Source organism: Narcine bancroftii, chromosome 14 (assembly GCF_036971445.1).
Source record: "Narcine bancroftii isolate sNarBan1 chromosome 14, sNarBan1.hap1, whole genome shotgun sequence".
NCBI lineage: Eukaryota > Metazoa > Chordata > Chondrichthyes > Torpediniformes > Narcinidae > Narcine > Narcine bancroftii.
The window spans coordinates 62,085,456-62,097,878 of NC_091482.1; the positions used below are offsets into that span (position 1 = coordinate 62,085,456).

Below are 12,423 nucleotides of genomic sequence, written 5' to 3' on the forward strand. Positions count from 1 at the left end.
TAAGCCCATCCCTGAAATGTGATCTCCGTACCTTGGAAAGTAGTGAAATGGAGATCCACTAACCTCACCAAGTCATACACTAACCTCACCAAGTCATAAAGCTTAAGAACTTTTCCTTCAAAACTGAACTAGAATTTAGACTCAAAATCTTCTTTAAAAGTCTGCCCAACATCAGCTATTAATATTCCCATTGTGATTTTTCCTTTCTCCCCTCTTCTGTTTCTCACAGAATGGATCTTGCAAGTTCCAGCCCAGCAAAGCTGCTGCATTTGTCAAAGATGTGGTCAACATAACTGAGGTTGGTTGCAAATTTCCCAGTTACAGACATATACACACACCACACTCTCAATAATCACAGCCATTTCTCTGCCTTAATGGAGCAATATGAGCTTCTTTGTAAACTCAATTAAATTCAATAGAACCAAAATTTGATATTCAAATTAATTTTAAACCCGGATAATAAAAAGGATATACCTTGAATATTTACTGTTGATTACAGAGAGGCAGCATAAATTTGGAAAGGATGGACCAAGGGGCATTAAAAATAAAACTTAGGCAGGCACATGGAGGAAGAAAGTAGAGGCTTACGAGATAGGGAGGGTTTAGTACATTTTTTTAAAGGAATATATAGATGGGCATAACATCGAGGGCTGTAGGGCCAGTACTGTGCAGTAGTATTCTATGTTTACAAAATACCGGAGTTGTTTTTACTTTTAGTTTAAGTTTATTCATTATGAAATCCCCAATGCAGGGAAAAGGGTTATTTTCGAACACATTAACAGCTTATCTCTAATGATTTAAAGAGCACAATTTAAAGAATATAGGATTGAAATGAAAAGGAAGATCAACTAGCACCAAGAAAGGTCAGCATGAGAGGACTGTTATGGGATTCATTCAGTAACCTGATGGCTGTGGGGTAAAAACTCTTAAGCTTGTTGGTGGGTGCTTTTCCACTTTTGAGTCTTCTCTCCAGTGAGAGGAGGGAGAAGAGAGCATTTCCAGGGTATGATGGATCTTTCTGTAAAGTATCTTTCCTAGATACCCAGAGATCCAGATGGAGTCCAGGGAGAGAAGGAAAGTTTGTGTTTTGTTCTGATCTGCATTCACTATCTTTTGCAGTGTTCTCCATGCTGAGCACAGCAGCTCATATACCACGCTGTGAGATTACTGTCCTCCAAATTAATGCAGTGGTTCAAAGTGGTGGTTCATCTCCACTTTCTCAAGCTCAGGATGGGCAATAAGTGCTGGACTTTCCAGCATTTTTTACAACCCATTTAAAAAAAAAATTCTCAAGATGGGATTCATCTGAAGTAGTTTATACACTTCCAAAATAAATCTCTTCATACCTCCATTAGTTATTAATAATTCCAATTCCTTCTGTCCAGGTAAGGTTAAATTATGATCTAATTTAATTAAAAAAGCTCTGACAATGAGCAAAAAGAATATGTTAACCTTTCATTCTTTGAAAGGTAATAAATCTGCTAACTTCAAAGGAATCATATACTATTTTAATTCCTTTTTGAAATAAAATTTTTAAAAGTTGATTATTCTGAGAAAATGCAATGTTTATTTTGATATAAAGACATTTTACGAGAAATTAAGCCTTTTCAACTTTAGCAGATGTCAAAATAAATGAATCTTTAGCTCCCATTAATAATTTAGGATTCCATTTATAAATAACCTCTTCCATTGAATCTTCTATATATTATGTAATTTGACTCTAATCCAAGCTAAAGATCAAACATTCTGTTAATACTTTGTAATACTTTTGAAAGTAAACCACCTAATTCATAATTCCATGTTGACTTTTCCACACCATTATGAATTTTCCATAAAAATTTCTTCCTAACAATCGAATTTAAATCTTTTTAAAAGTTTCGAGGAATCCCATATGGAGTTGATTGAAAAAGATATTGAATTCTTAGGGAAATGTTCACTTTTATTACAATTTCAATTAAAATAATAGGTAATAAAGGGAATTTATAAATCAAGATTAAAATGGGAATCTGATTTGAAGGTCAAAGTAAATGAAAATCGTCGGAAAGGGATATGTAAACAAAGTATGACTAAAATTATTAATGTTAGGTGTAGGCTAGTGCAATATAATTTTATTTACTTCAATTATACTGAACACCCAAGAAGTTGAAGAAATTTAATTTCACATTATCAGATTTATGTTTAGGTGTAATAAAGAAGAAAGCTCTTTTATACATTCTACTTGGCTTTGTCCAAAAGTCTATATGTTTTGGTCTGAAATTAAAACATTTTTGAATGAAGTATTAGGAGTTACACTCCCAATGGATCCTATGATAACTTTGCTAGGAGACATTAAAAATACTTGTATTAAATTGGGATTAACTATGTATCAAATAGAATTTTTACTAATTGCTCTAGCTATTTCAAAGAATTGCATTGCTACTACATAGAAGTCTAACATAGATTTAGGGTTAGAGAGATGGCACGCAGAATTGCGTTCATGTATTCCATTTGAAAAAAATTACTTATAATTTGTGTAATAAGTATTGTCGTTTGAAAATATGGAGCCCATATACAAAAAGTGTTGGTTTTAAAAACATAAAGATCTCTCAATATCTGGTCTGAGTGCTGAACCAGTACTTCACACTTAAATCCATTTATTTTCAGATTTACATTTTTAGATTGACTTCTCTCTCTCTCTCTCTCTCTCTCTCTCCTGTTTCATTCATATATACATACACACATTAACAATCTATCTTTTTATAATCATTAGATTTAGATTAGGAAAAGTTGGGAAGGTGGGGATTGAAAATATTTACATGCAATTTGGTTTCACACATGTACCTTTTGATGTGATTTAAAATTTTAAATAAAATATTATTTTGGAAAACAAAAAGGGCTTCATTAAATACCATTGAATCTAACCCAATGAAGGTCAGTTTTACATTAATGCAATGATAAGATGCACTTACAGCGACAATTTCTGTTGGCTGACAGTTTTAGGAAGCATTGTATAAAATTACATGTCAACGGTTTAGAAGTTACAAAGACCTTTATCTGAAGAAAGTCGGATGTTCTTCCACAAGCAGAAATTGATGCTCCATTATTAATTTGAAACCTATCCTTGATTGCTTTTAATCAAAATTATTAAACAATAAACTGTTTGATCATAAATTTATGTCATTAGAACACAAGATTTGAATGCCTTAATTGTGATTCTGTGCCGAGCGAGTTATTATATTGTAGTACCTGTCTGAATCTTAACGCCTTGTTTGTTTTATAGTATGATGAAGATGGTATGAAGGATGCTGTGGCAAGACTGAATCCTGTCAGTTTTGCTTTTCAAGTGACTAATGATTTTATGCATTACAGTAGTGGTATTTATTCCAAGTAAGTTAAAACTAACGTAAAATAGTTTTTGAGTTCGTCCGCCACTTCCTTGTCACCCATTGCTATCTCCCCAGTGTTGTTTTGCAGTGATCTAATATCCACCCTCGCCTCTCTTTTGCTCTTTGTATATCTGACAAAAAGCTTTTCCCCTCTCCTTTGTTATTGGCAAGCTTTCCTTTGAATTTTATCTTTTCTCTCATTTGCTTTTCATCCTGGTGATGAATCTGTCCAAGGTCCATAACACTCGCCAGGGATGGTGGTGGAGGCTGAAACATCAGAGGCATTTAAGAGCTCTTGGGCACATGGATAGATGGAGGGTTATGGGCTATGGAGGGTTTAGCACAACATTGAGGGCCGAAGGGCTTGTGCTGTAGCATTCTATGTGTTGATTGGAGGTTTTTTCACCCCACCAAAAAATAAATCGGGGTATTTTTATTGTTTTACCCTTGCAGTTTCTATAACTTGTATGTAAACAATATTTTGACAGCAAACGCTGCGATTCAACCCCAGACAAAGTGAACCACGCTGTGTTAGCTGTGGGCTACTCTGTGGACAACGGCACCAAGTACTGGATTGTGAAGAACTCCTGGGGCACTGCCTGGGGTATCGAAGGGTTTGTAAATTTATTTAGTATCATAAAATTAGATTTTAATTTTCATTTTGAGAAACCCAGCAAGTCATGCTGCGGAAGTGGATCTGTGTAAGTATAAGGTCGTAGAGCTTGAGAGCAGCAGGGAGTGCAGATGGGGAGAAGTGGGAGAGATTCTCCCAGAGCTCCCTTTGGAGAGATGAAGAGAACTTCAGGGTGGGCGTTCCTGAAGCAGGCAAATGAAGTTAAACAATGATGCACCATCAATGACTTCAAAAGACTAGAAGTTGTATAGAAACTCGTAGGCTTTTATTAGCAAAGGAATGGAGGCACCTCCATGCTGGTCAACTGTCCTGGACTGAGGAGAGAGCTGTAGCACAGTTGCCTTTATTCAAGGGTCTGTGGGAGGAGCCAAAGACATTCAGCAAGAGGCATGTCCAGATGAACTATAACAAGTACTAACACAGCCAAAACATGTATTCTGTGGTTTACCACAAAGTCTGCAGACATTCCATGATATTGCTGAGTTTCTCCAACGATTATGTGTAAAGTATAATCACAGCCTCTGTAGACTTTCTTGTTTAACTTGATACATTTTGTTAACTTTTGCAATTCCCAGACTAAGTTCATTATGTATAACTAGCTACATTAGAGTAATTTGGGTGAACATTTATAGTCTGCTTAATGAGGGAGTCAATGCAGGAGTAAAAAAAAAATGGTGGAACTGTTGTAACGACAGCGTCACCACTGGTGCAGATCCACGGAGAGTGGGGAACGAAGACACTACATTCCTGCAGGGTCCAACCAACCAGTCTGGCTGCTGTCAACTCCATACAGGCTTTAAATGGCCTGTTAAAGGAGCCAATGGTACAGTAGTTTTATTTATAATCCTGTGACTATGGGGTCAGGAGCCACGAGGGGTTACAGACTCCGGGAACCAGAGGACTGGTGCAGGGCACCAGAAGACAGGGAGACCAACCCCAGTCTGAGAAGGGGAAACAAAGGAAATGACCCACAGGACGGTGACAAGTGACGGGTTCTGCAGCCGAAGGATCCAACAAGCGGCAGGCTGCTGGTGACTTGAAGTAAGGAACCCATGGAGGTCAAGGAACTCTCACCAAGCTGCAGACTGGCTTGAAGCTGGCTGAAGGGGCACCAGGTAACAGAAGTGGGATGCGAGAGGGTGCCAAAGGCGCTGAAAGGCTCCTTTGTCATTGGAGGTTTGGATCTTGAGCTCAGGTTGCCAGTGGTTTGGGCTGGACTCTGTGTGGCTGTAAGTGCTGGAGATGAGTCCACGGACACTCACAGTGGGCAAAAGCAATTTTGTGCAATATGACACTTTATATTACATGACAATAAATTGAATCTTGAGTAGGCTCATAACCCCTCATTGCAATCTCTATCATTCAAATAAGATCATGGCCTGGTCCTCATCTGCTCAAAATAAAAACACAGAAATGCTAGCAGAACTCAGCTGATCTCAAAGTGTCCATAGGAGACATTTAAACTGACATTTAGGCTTGAGCCCATCTTCAAGGTAAAAATAAAAAGATGGCTTGGGCCCAAAACATTGGTTGTGTATTTTTGCCCCCTATGGATGCTGCAAGACCTGCTGTCTTCCTCCAGCATTTCTGTTTTTATTACAATGACGGCATCTGCAGATTTTTCATATTTCCTCCTCAATAGGATTCTTCCCAGCACAGTGGCACAGCACAGGAGGACATTCAGCCCACTATACTTTGGGGACTCGGAAAGGTTTTGCTCTTCGAAGTACAATTCCCCTTTTTAGAGTAGAACACAATCAAAACAAAAATGAAACTTAACAAACTAGACAATATTCTGTGATCATTACATTCAACAGGCTCAGTAGTTTTCACTGATTACAAAAGTCCAGGGCCACAATAATATGGTCTAAATCTTCTTGCACAGGGCTCCTCCAACATATCTAGGTCTGTGGCTTGACATCTCATGCTGGCAAGAAGTTTCCCTGCCCCTTCATTTAAAGCATTTCTAGTTCTATCCTCCCAACCAAAATAGATCATCAGAAATCGGGAGCAAGTTATCAAAAAAGACAGGATTCAAGTGTAGCCCTGTGTGAATTTTGGATGAGTCTGTAATTTTTAAAAGACTCCAAGTAAACCAATATACACATACAGCCAACCCATAATGTTCTTTATTGAGGCTTCTCAGTATAACAGTCTGGAGACACTTGAGCCTTTTCAAACTGCAGCACCTGGGTAGCCCTCCTAGGACCCTGGTGAGATTACAGTGTAGTTGATATCTCCCGCTCCTTTCAAACAGCAGCCTAACCTACCTGTCTAATCGACAATCCAGCGATGATGTTGCATTATGCACTCACAGGCAGCCCCAAAGGAAATCTATTCCTTGTGTTCTTTCTGTTTAAAATAAAGTTCTCCTAAATGCAATTCCCTGTCCATCCGTCGCCCCCCCTCCCCCCCCACAACCACCTAATGCCTCCCCCCAACAAACCATCTAACTCCTGACTCGGCAGTAGGGGTGCAGTGTTGCCAGATTCCCAAATAATTTAAATCCCCATCAGGGACCAAAACCATCCCAAAAATGTGGGGGTTGCTGTTGCCACAAGGTGTTACTCCTGTTCACAGTGACAGCTCAATGCAGGAGCAATGACTGTCTTCGTTACCCATAATCCCCACCACTATAACGACTGACAGCATCAGAGTGGTTGCAGCGGCATGGGTGATTATTGGTAAGGAAAAAGGCCATTGATCTTGCAATTGTACAAGGCATTGGTGAGGCCAAATTTGGAGTACTGCGTACAGTTTTGGTCACCAAATTATAGGAAAGATATAAACAAAATAGAGAGAGAGCAGAGAAGGTTCACGAGAATGTTGACAGGATTTCAGGGTCTGAGTTCCAGGGAAAGGTTGTGCAGACTGGGGCTTTTTTCTCTGGAGCGTAGAAGATTGAGAGGGGACTTGATCAAGGTGTTTAAGATTTTAAAAGGGACAGACAGAGTTAACGTGGATAGGCTTTTTCAATTAAGAGTGGGGGAGATTCAAACTAGAGGGCATGGTTTAAGATTGAAGGGGGAAAATTATAAGGGGAACATGAGGGGAAATTTCTTGACGCAGAGGGTGGTGGGGATGTGGAATGAGCGTCCGGCAGACGCGGTCGAGGCGGGATCATTGGTTACATTTAAGGAAAGACTGGATCGTTACATGGATAGGAGGGGACGAGAGGGGTATGGACTGGGTGCTGGTCAATGGGACTAGGAGGGTGGGGATTTGCTACGGCATGGACTAGTAGGGCCGAACTGGCCTGTTCTGTGCTGTAAGTGGTTATATGGTTAAGTGCTGACATCACCAGATTAACCGGGTGAGCCATTTACCCTTTCAAATCACCAGAGGAGGATGCCCCAGTAAGTTTTACCAGGTTCCTAGACCACTTCCGAGGTAGGACTGGGACCTGGGTGATTTTTGCCCAGTTTGGACCTTTCAAATAGCCTGATCCCAGGGTCTTTAACAGGAATAAATTTCCCAGTTAACCCCATTTTACAAGGCAAATTGAAAGGGCCTACTGATGCATACTTGATAAAGGGCTTGGTTACCCTTTACTTTCTATAGATGCTCTGTAACCTGCTGAGTTTCTCCAGCACTTTTGTGTATTGGAGACACTGATATGCAAGAATATTTTCTTGGAGAATGATAAAAATATGGGCTGATTTAGAGGTTGCAAAGTGGTGAAACACAGGATTAGTCATACAATAACTAAAGCTGTTGATCTTCTTGGTCACCATAACATGGATGCTAAAATCTACTTAAAGTCCAGTGGGTGTCCATTCTGCTGTTTATGAAACCTTGATGTGTATAAAACTGGCAGTTGTGTATGTGAACATATCAACTGGGAGCAGAAGTAGTAATGGCTCCTCTGCCATAAGATCATGTAATAAGATCACGGTCCAATTATTTACTCCACTACAAGTGTAACCATGCATCAAATGGACTTAAGTTGCAGTCTGGCACTTGGGGAAGTCCTAATTTTTTTTATTTGTTTTGTTCAGCTACTTCTACATTGAACAAGGGAAGAATATGTGTGGATTGGCTGATTGTGCATCCTACCCCATCCCCCTGCTCTGATGCAGAATGGTCCAGCTACAAGCAGAAACATAGAATCTCCAAGGAAAATGCTGATTAACGCTTTAGCAAAATATTAGTGTTTTTCAAATCACTTTAGTGTAATTCATGGAATTTCAGATTTAAATCTTCTGAGCGTAAAATAATCTCTAATGTCCAAATTCTGAATTCTCCTTGCAGTAAATTCAAACTACAAAATGAATCCCACCTGATGAATTAATGTAGATTTTTTTTTTTAATTTTTGATTTTCAGATTATTGTGAGGCAGATTAATTTTACCCTTCTGACAATGTTTTGCAAGAGCAAGAACAGGTTTCTACATTTGTTGTGTGCGTTTGGCTTAGGAGCTGATGGTTTGAAGTTACCATCCACAGGATTACTACATAATAGCAAACTAAGTTGCTGTGGATTTTCATTTTGAATTAAAAATCTGAAATGTATTTACATTGTGAATCATCCTTACTATATGTGGAAATGTGAATGCAATGACAATTTACAGCAAGTTTGCTCTTTTGATTCAGTTAGACCAATGGTTTTCAAACTGCCCCCTCCCAACTCATATTCCATCTTAAGCAATCTATGTCATAAGTACTCTGTGATTAGTAAGGGATTGCTTAAGGTGGTTAGTGAGTGGGGAAAAAAGTTGAGAACCACTGCCCTCGACCCAATTGTTACTGAAATATTTTGCTTGAGAAAATTTGTCATTGGCCCATTTCCTTTGGAGTTTTGAAACATAATGAGTCAATTAGGATGATTAAAATATGCTTTTCAAACTTTTTCTATCAATTCACATACCACCTTAAGCAATCCCTTACTAATGAAAGAGCACTAATGGCATAGGGATTGCTTAAGGTGGAATGTGAAGGGGAGGGGGTGGGGGAGTTTCAAAACCACTGAGTTAGAGCCTTCATCAGTCAGGCTATTTGTTAGTTATATTTTGGTGCTTTTTTTATTGAAAAATTATAGGTAGAACCTTAAATCTGAATTTTTTCATTGAAATGCCTAGATTATTGATCAAAGGAGATCATTCTACACTTGAGTCTTTCATTTCAATTGTACCTGTCCCCTCTAAGCTCCAACTTTCTTCAATAATACTTAAAATGCTTTGTCAACAATAATCAATTTCAGGTATATTATTTAAATAAATTCTGTGTTGTGGAGGAAGAGATGCAGATTTCCCACACCTGATTAACATCCTCGGATATTCCATTGTTATCATTGCAGAAGAGATTACATTGTACCTAGCATTTGAAATATGAATAATCTTTCTTTCACTGCTATTAAGTTTGTATTCTTTTGAGAACGTGTATAATTTTCATACATGAAATGACATTGTCATTATGTTAAATTCAATATTTCCAGCAATTGTTATTTTTAAGGCATATATTTTTATAATTCTTATGTCAATTAATAGGAAATGACATTGTCATTATGTTAAATTCAATATTTCCAGCAATTGTTATTTTTAAGGCATATTTTTATAATTCTAATGTCAAGTAATAGAAAATGTTTTATATTTCATACAGAAATGCTCTTCTTAATTTGCAAACAATTTATGTTCATTCCAATCTCAGAAGATTATTGTGGCTTTTACCATTTTCTATCTAACATTGAACTGTTTTAAACTAACAGTAAAAGAACTCATTGAAAAGCATCAACTTGTCCTTCAGTCCCAGCATTCTTGCCTTTGCATCAGAGGATCGTGTTTTCTTTCCATCAATGACCTTTCTTCACACAAAAAAGATTTGTCAAGATAGCCCTAGCCGTAGCAAAAAAATGTATTATGTCAACCTGGAAATTGGAAGATAATTTGAAAATACAACAATGGTATATAGAAATGACCTTTCTTCCATTTTTTGAATGCTCCAATCACATTTACTCACTGTTGAGCTTCAAATTGTTTGTCAATTTACAATGATTTTCTTAATGCAACAATACAATTTTTAAACCAAAGAATAGACTTTATTCACAAAGGAAAAAAACATTTAGAGTCTGTTCCCACCTTTATTTTCATATCCAACAATACAATTATCTGCATTTCAATATAGCAGAAACATAATGCAATGCAATTACAGCGCTCGAGACTTGGATTTGAACCCGCCACTGCCGGTAGGAGTTTGTACATTCTCTGTGGACGCAGGGGTTTTCTTCAGGGGTTCCCATTTCCTCCAGTTTTGCAAAGATGTAGGTCGTTAGTATGTTAATTGGTCACATGGGTGTTGTTGACACCACCAGTTCGTGGGCTGGAATGGCCTATCACTGTGCTGTACTTCTAAATTAAAAGCATTAATTTGCCCAAGAAGATTTAAAACAACCTTTCATGAAGATGGATTTCCGGACACTGCATTTTGCACAAGTCTATAAATTGTCCATGAAAGTGAAATAGCAAGGTTGAACAAGTTAGGGCTTTATTCCCTGGAGCACAGAAGAATGAGGTGTACAAAATTATGATGGGTATATATAGAGTAAATGCAAGCAGGCTTTTGCCACTGAAGTTTGATGAGATAAAAACTAAAAGGGGAAAAGTTTAAAGGGAACATTGGGGGGGGGGGGGCAAACAATGACCCAGGTGCGAATCAGGCCACGTCTGTATGTTTTCCTCCCCGCCCTCCAAAAGGTATGGGTTAATCTGTGTGTAATTGGGCAGCACAGGTTTAAATCTGCTTCTTGCTTCTCCTGTGCTGCAAATATGACCCCCCCCCCCCCCCACTTATTCTCACAGAGTGTGGATGAGCTGAATAGGTGAATGCGGGCTCAATTCTGATATTTCAGAAAGATTTGGACAGGATATGGTCCAGATAAGTGGGTGCAGGCAGAAGAATAATCCAGCGATAGATTAGAAGGGCTGAAGGGTCTTTTTTTCTCGCTGTCGTGTTTTATCTGTCTGGCAGAATTAAAATTTCATTTAATAACCTTAATTTTAATCATCTTTTTCTCAATGCCAACTATAATTCTTAAAAAGAAGTGGTCTAAGTCACGCTTCTGAGCCTGAGGGAGAATAATCCCGGCTGACACTCCGCGTGACGAACTAGGAGTGGATTTATTACGTGTTGGCACTTGGACCGAGATAATGATGGAACCGGGTCGGGCAACAGGAGAGCCAGGCCAAGTTCGGGCGCCTACCTGCACGGTGCTGACACCTGGGACGAGGGGCCGAATCCTTGGTTCTCTTTGCGGGATAAAGTCCTCCGCTTGGCCTAGCTCGTGTCTCTACCGGCTCCCGGAAACCGGGCCTGCCTCGACCGGAAACTGGGCCTGCCTCGACCGGAAACTGGGCCTGCCTCGACCGGAAACTGGGCCCGCCTCGACCGGAAACTGGGCCCGCCTCGACCGGAAACTGGGCCCGCCGCCCGCCTCGACCGGAACTCCGCTCTGACGCACTTCCTGGGCGTTCCTGCCGCCAGCGCGAGAGACTGAAGTGGCGGGTGGGCCGGCGGGCGCGGCCCCCCCCCCCCCCCCCCACCCGGCGCGAGGTGAGGAGGATGCGGGATCCGGCCGGGAAGGCTGAGGCCCCGGGGCCCGGGTAAGCATTGGAGCTTGAGGAGAAATGTCCAGGCGACGTTTTGGGATGGGGCCCTCGATCAAGGCCATGCTTGGCGGGTCGGGAGCTCTGCTGCAACCTTGCTCAGCAGAGGAAGCACCACATACTCCACTGTGGCCACCCCCCCCCCCCCCCCTTGGGGCAAGCAGATCCAGCCTTTAGATCTCCCCCCCCCCCCCCTTACAAGTAAATGGTTAAAACAAAAAAAGCATCCAAGCAGGTTAAGGTGACTGAGGTGGTGCATTAACAACTGTTCAGAGGAAGTTGGACAGAGTTGTAGAAAAGTCCTTTCAGGTTTTGAGAAGGGAAGTAGCAACGAGCTGACCCTTTAAAAGGGGGTGGAAGGATTGGGGAAGGGGGCAAGGTACCGTGTAGATGTAGAGTAATGAACAAAAGTTACAAGGTGATGTGAGGAAAATCTGAAGCCCCTTTCACCCTTGCCAGTGGTCCCAGGAACCAAACGCCGATCGGCCTTTCAAGGGCCAAGCGTGGAAAGCGAAATCTGCTCGCGCCGGGGTTCGGCCAGCCTCGACCCCCCCTCCCCCCGAGAACAATCCCCGGCGTTGAGGTCGGGCGAGTGCGAAACGGGCAATTGCATTGCAGGCACTTCCTAGTCAAGGTAGAACAGGCAGACGACGCCGCCGGGGGTGAACCCTCGCGAGGGTCCTGGTTGGGAGGGGTCTAGCGTGAAAGGCCAAACCCCCAACCCTGTCCCGGGACACTGAACGGGCGACTTACTGGGATGCGAGTGTGAAAGGGGCTTGAGTCAGCTCTGAAGTGAAAAGAACAACACTTGAAATGAGAGAATTTTG

General features: G+C 40.7%; 2 protein-coding genes across 4 annotated transcripts in view; both read left to right on the forward strand.

Moving 5' to 3' along the window:
- The window catches only part of ctsh (cathepsin H), a 30,473-nt gene extending 20,565 nt beyond the window's left edge, over positions 1 to 9,908 (forward strand). The window contains exons 9-12 of the mRNA XM_069911982.1: positions 230 to 298; positions 3,260 to 3,366; positions 3,854 to 3,979; positions 7,998 to 9,908. Coding sequence (XP_069768083.1) covers positions 230 to 298; positions 3,260 to 3,366; positions 3,854 to 3,979; positions 7,998 to 8,073 — 378 coding nt within the window. The 3' untranslated portion in view covers positions 8,074 to 9,908. The remainder of the gene's footprint in view (positions 1 to 229; positions 299 to 3,259; positions 3,367 to 3,853; positions 3,980 to 7,997) is intronic.
- Positions 9,909 to 11,492: 1,584 nt separating this feature from the next.
- blm (BLM RecQ like helicase) overlaps positions 11,493 to 12,423 on the forward strand; it is a 54,182-nt gene continuing 53,251 nt past the window's right edge. For 2 of the 3 annotated variants that reach the window (XM_069911972.1, XM_069911973.1), the window contains exon 1: positions 11,493 to 11,593. In XM_069911972.1, the coding sequence (XP_069768073.1) occupies positions 11,553 to 11,593 (41 nt within the window). In that variant the 5' untranslated portion in view covers positions 11,493 to 11,552. The remainder of the gene's footprint in view (positions 11,594 to 12,423) is intronic. The other variant, XM_069911974.1, reaches the window with a different exon arrangement.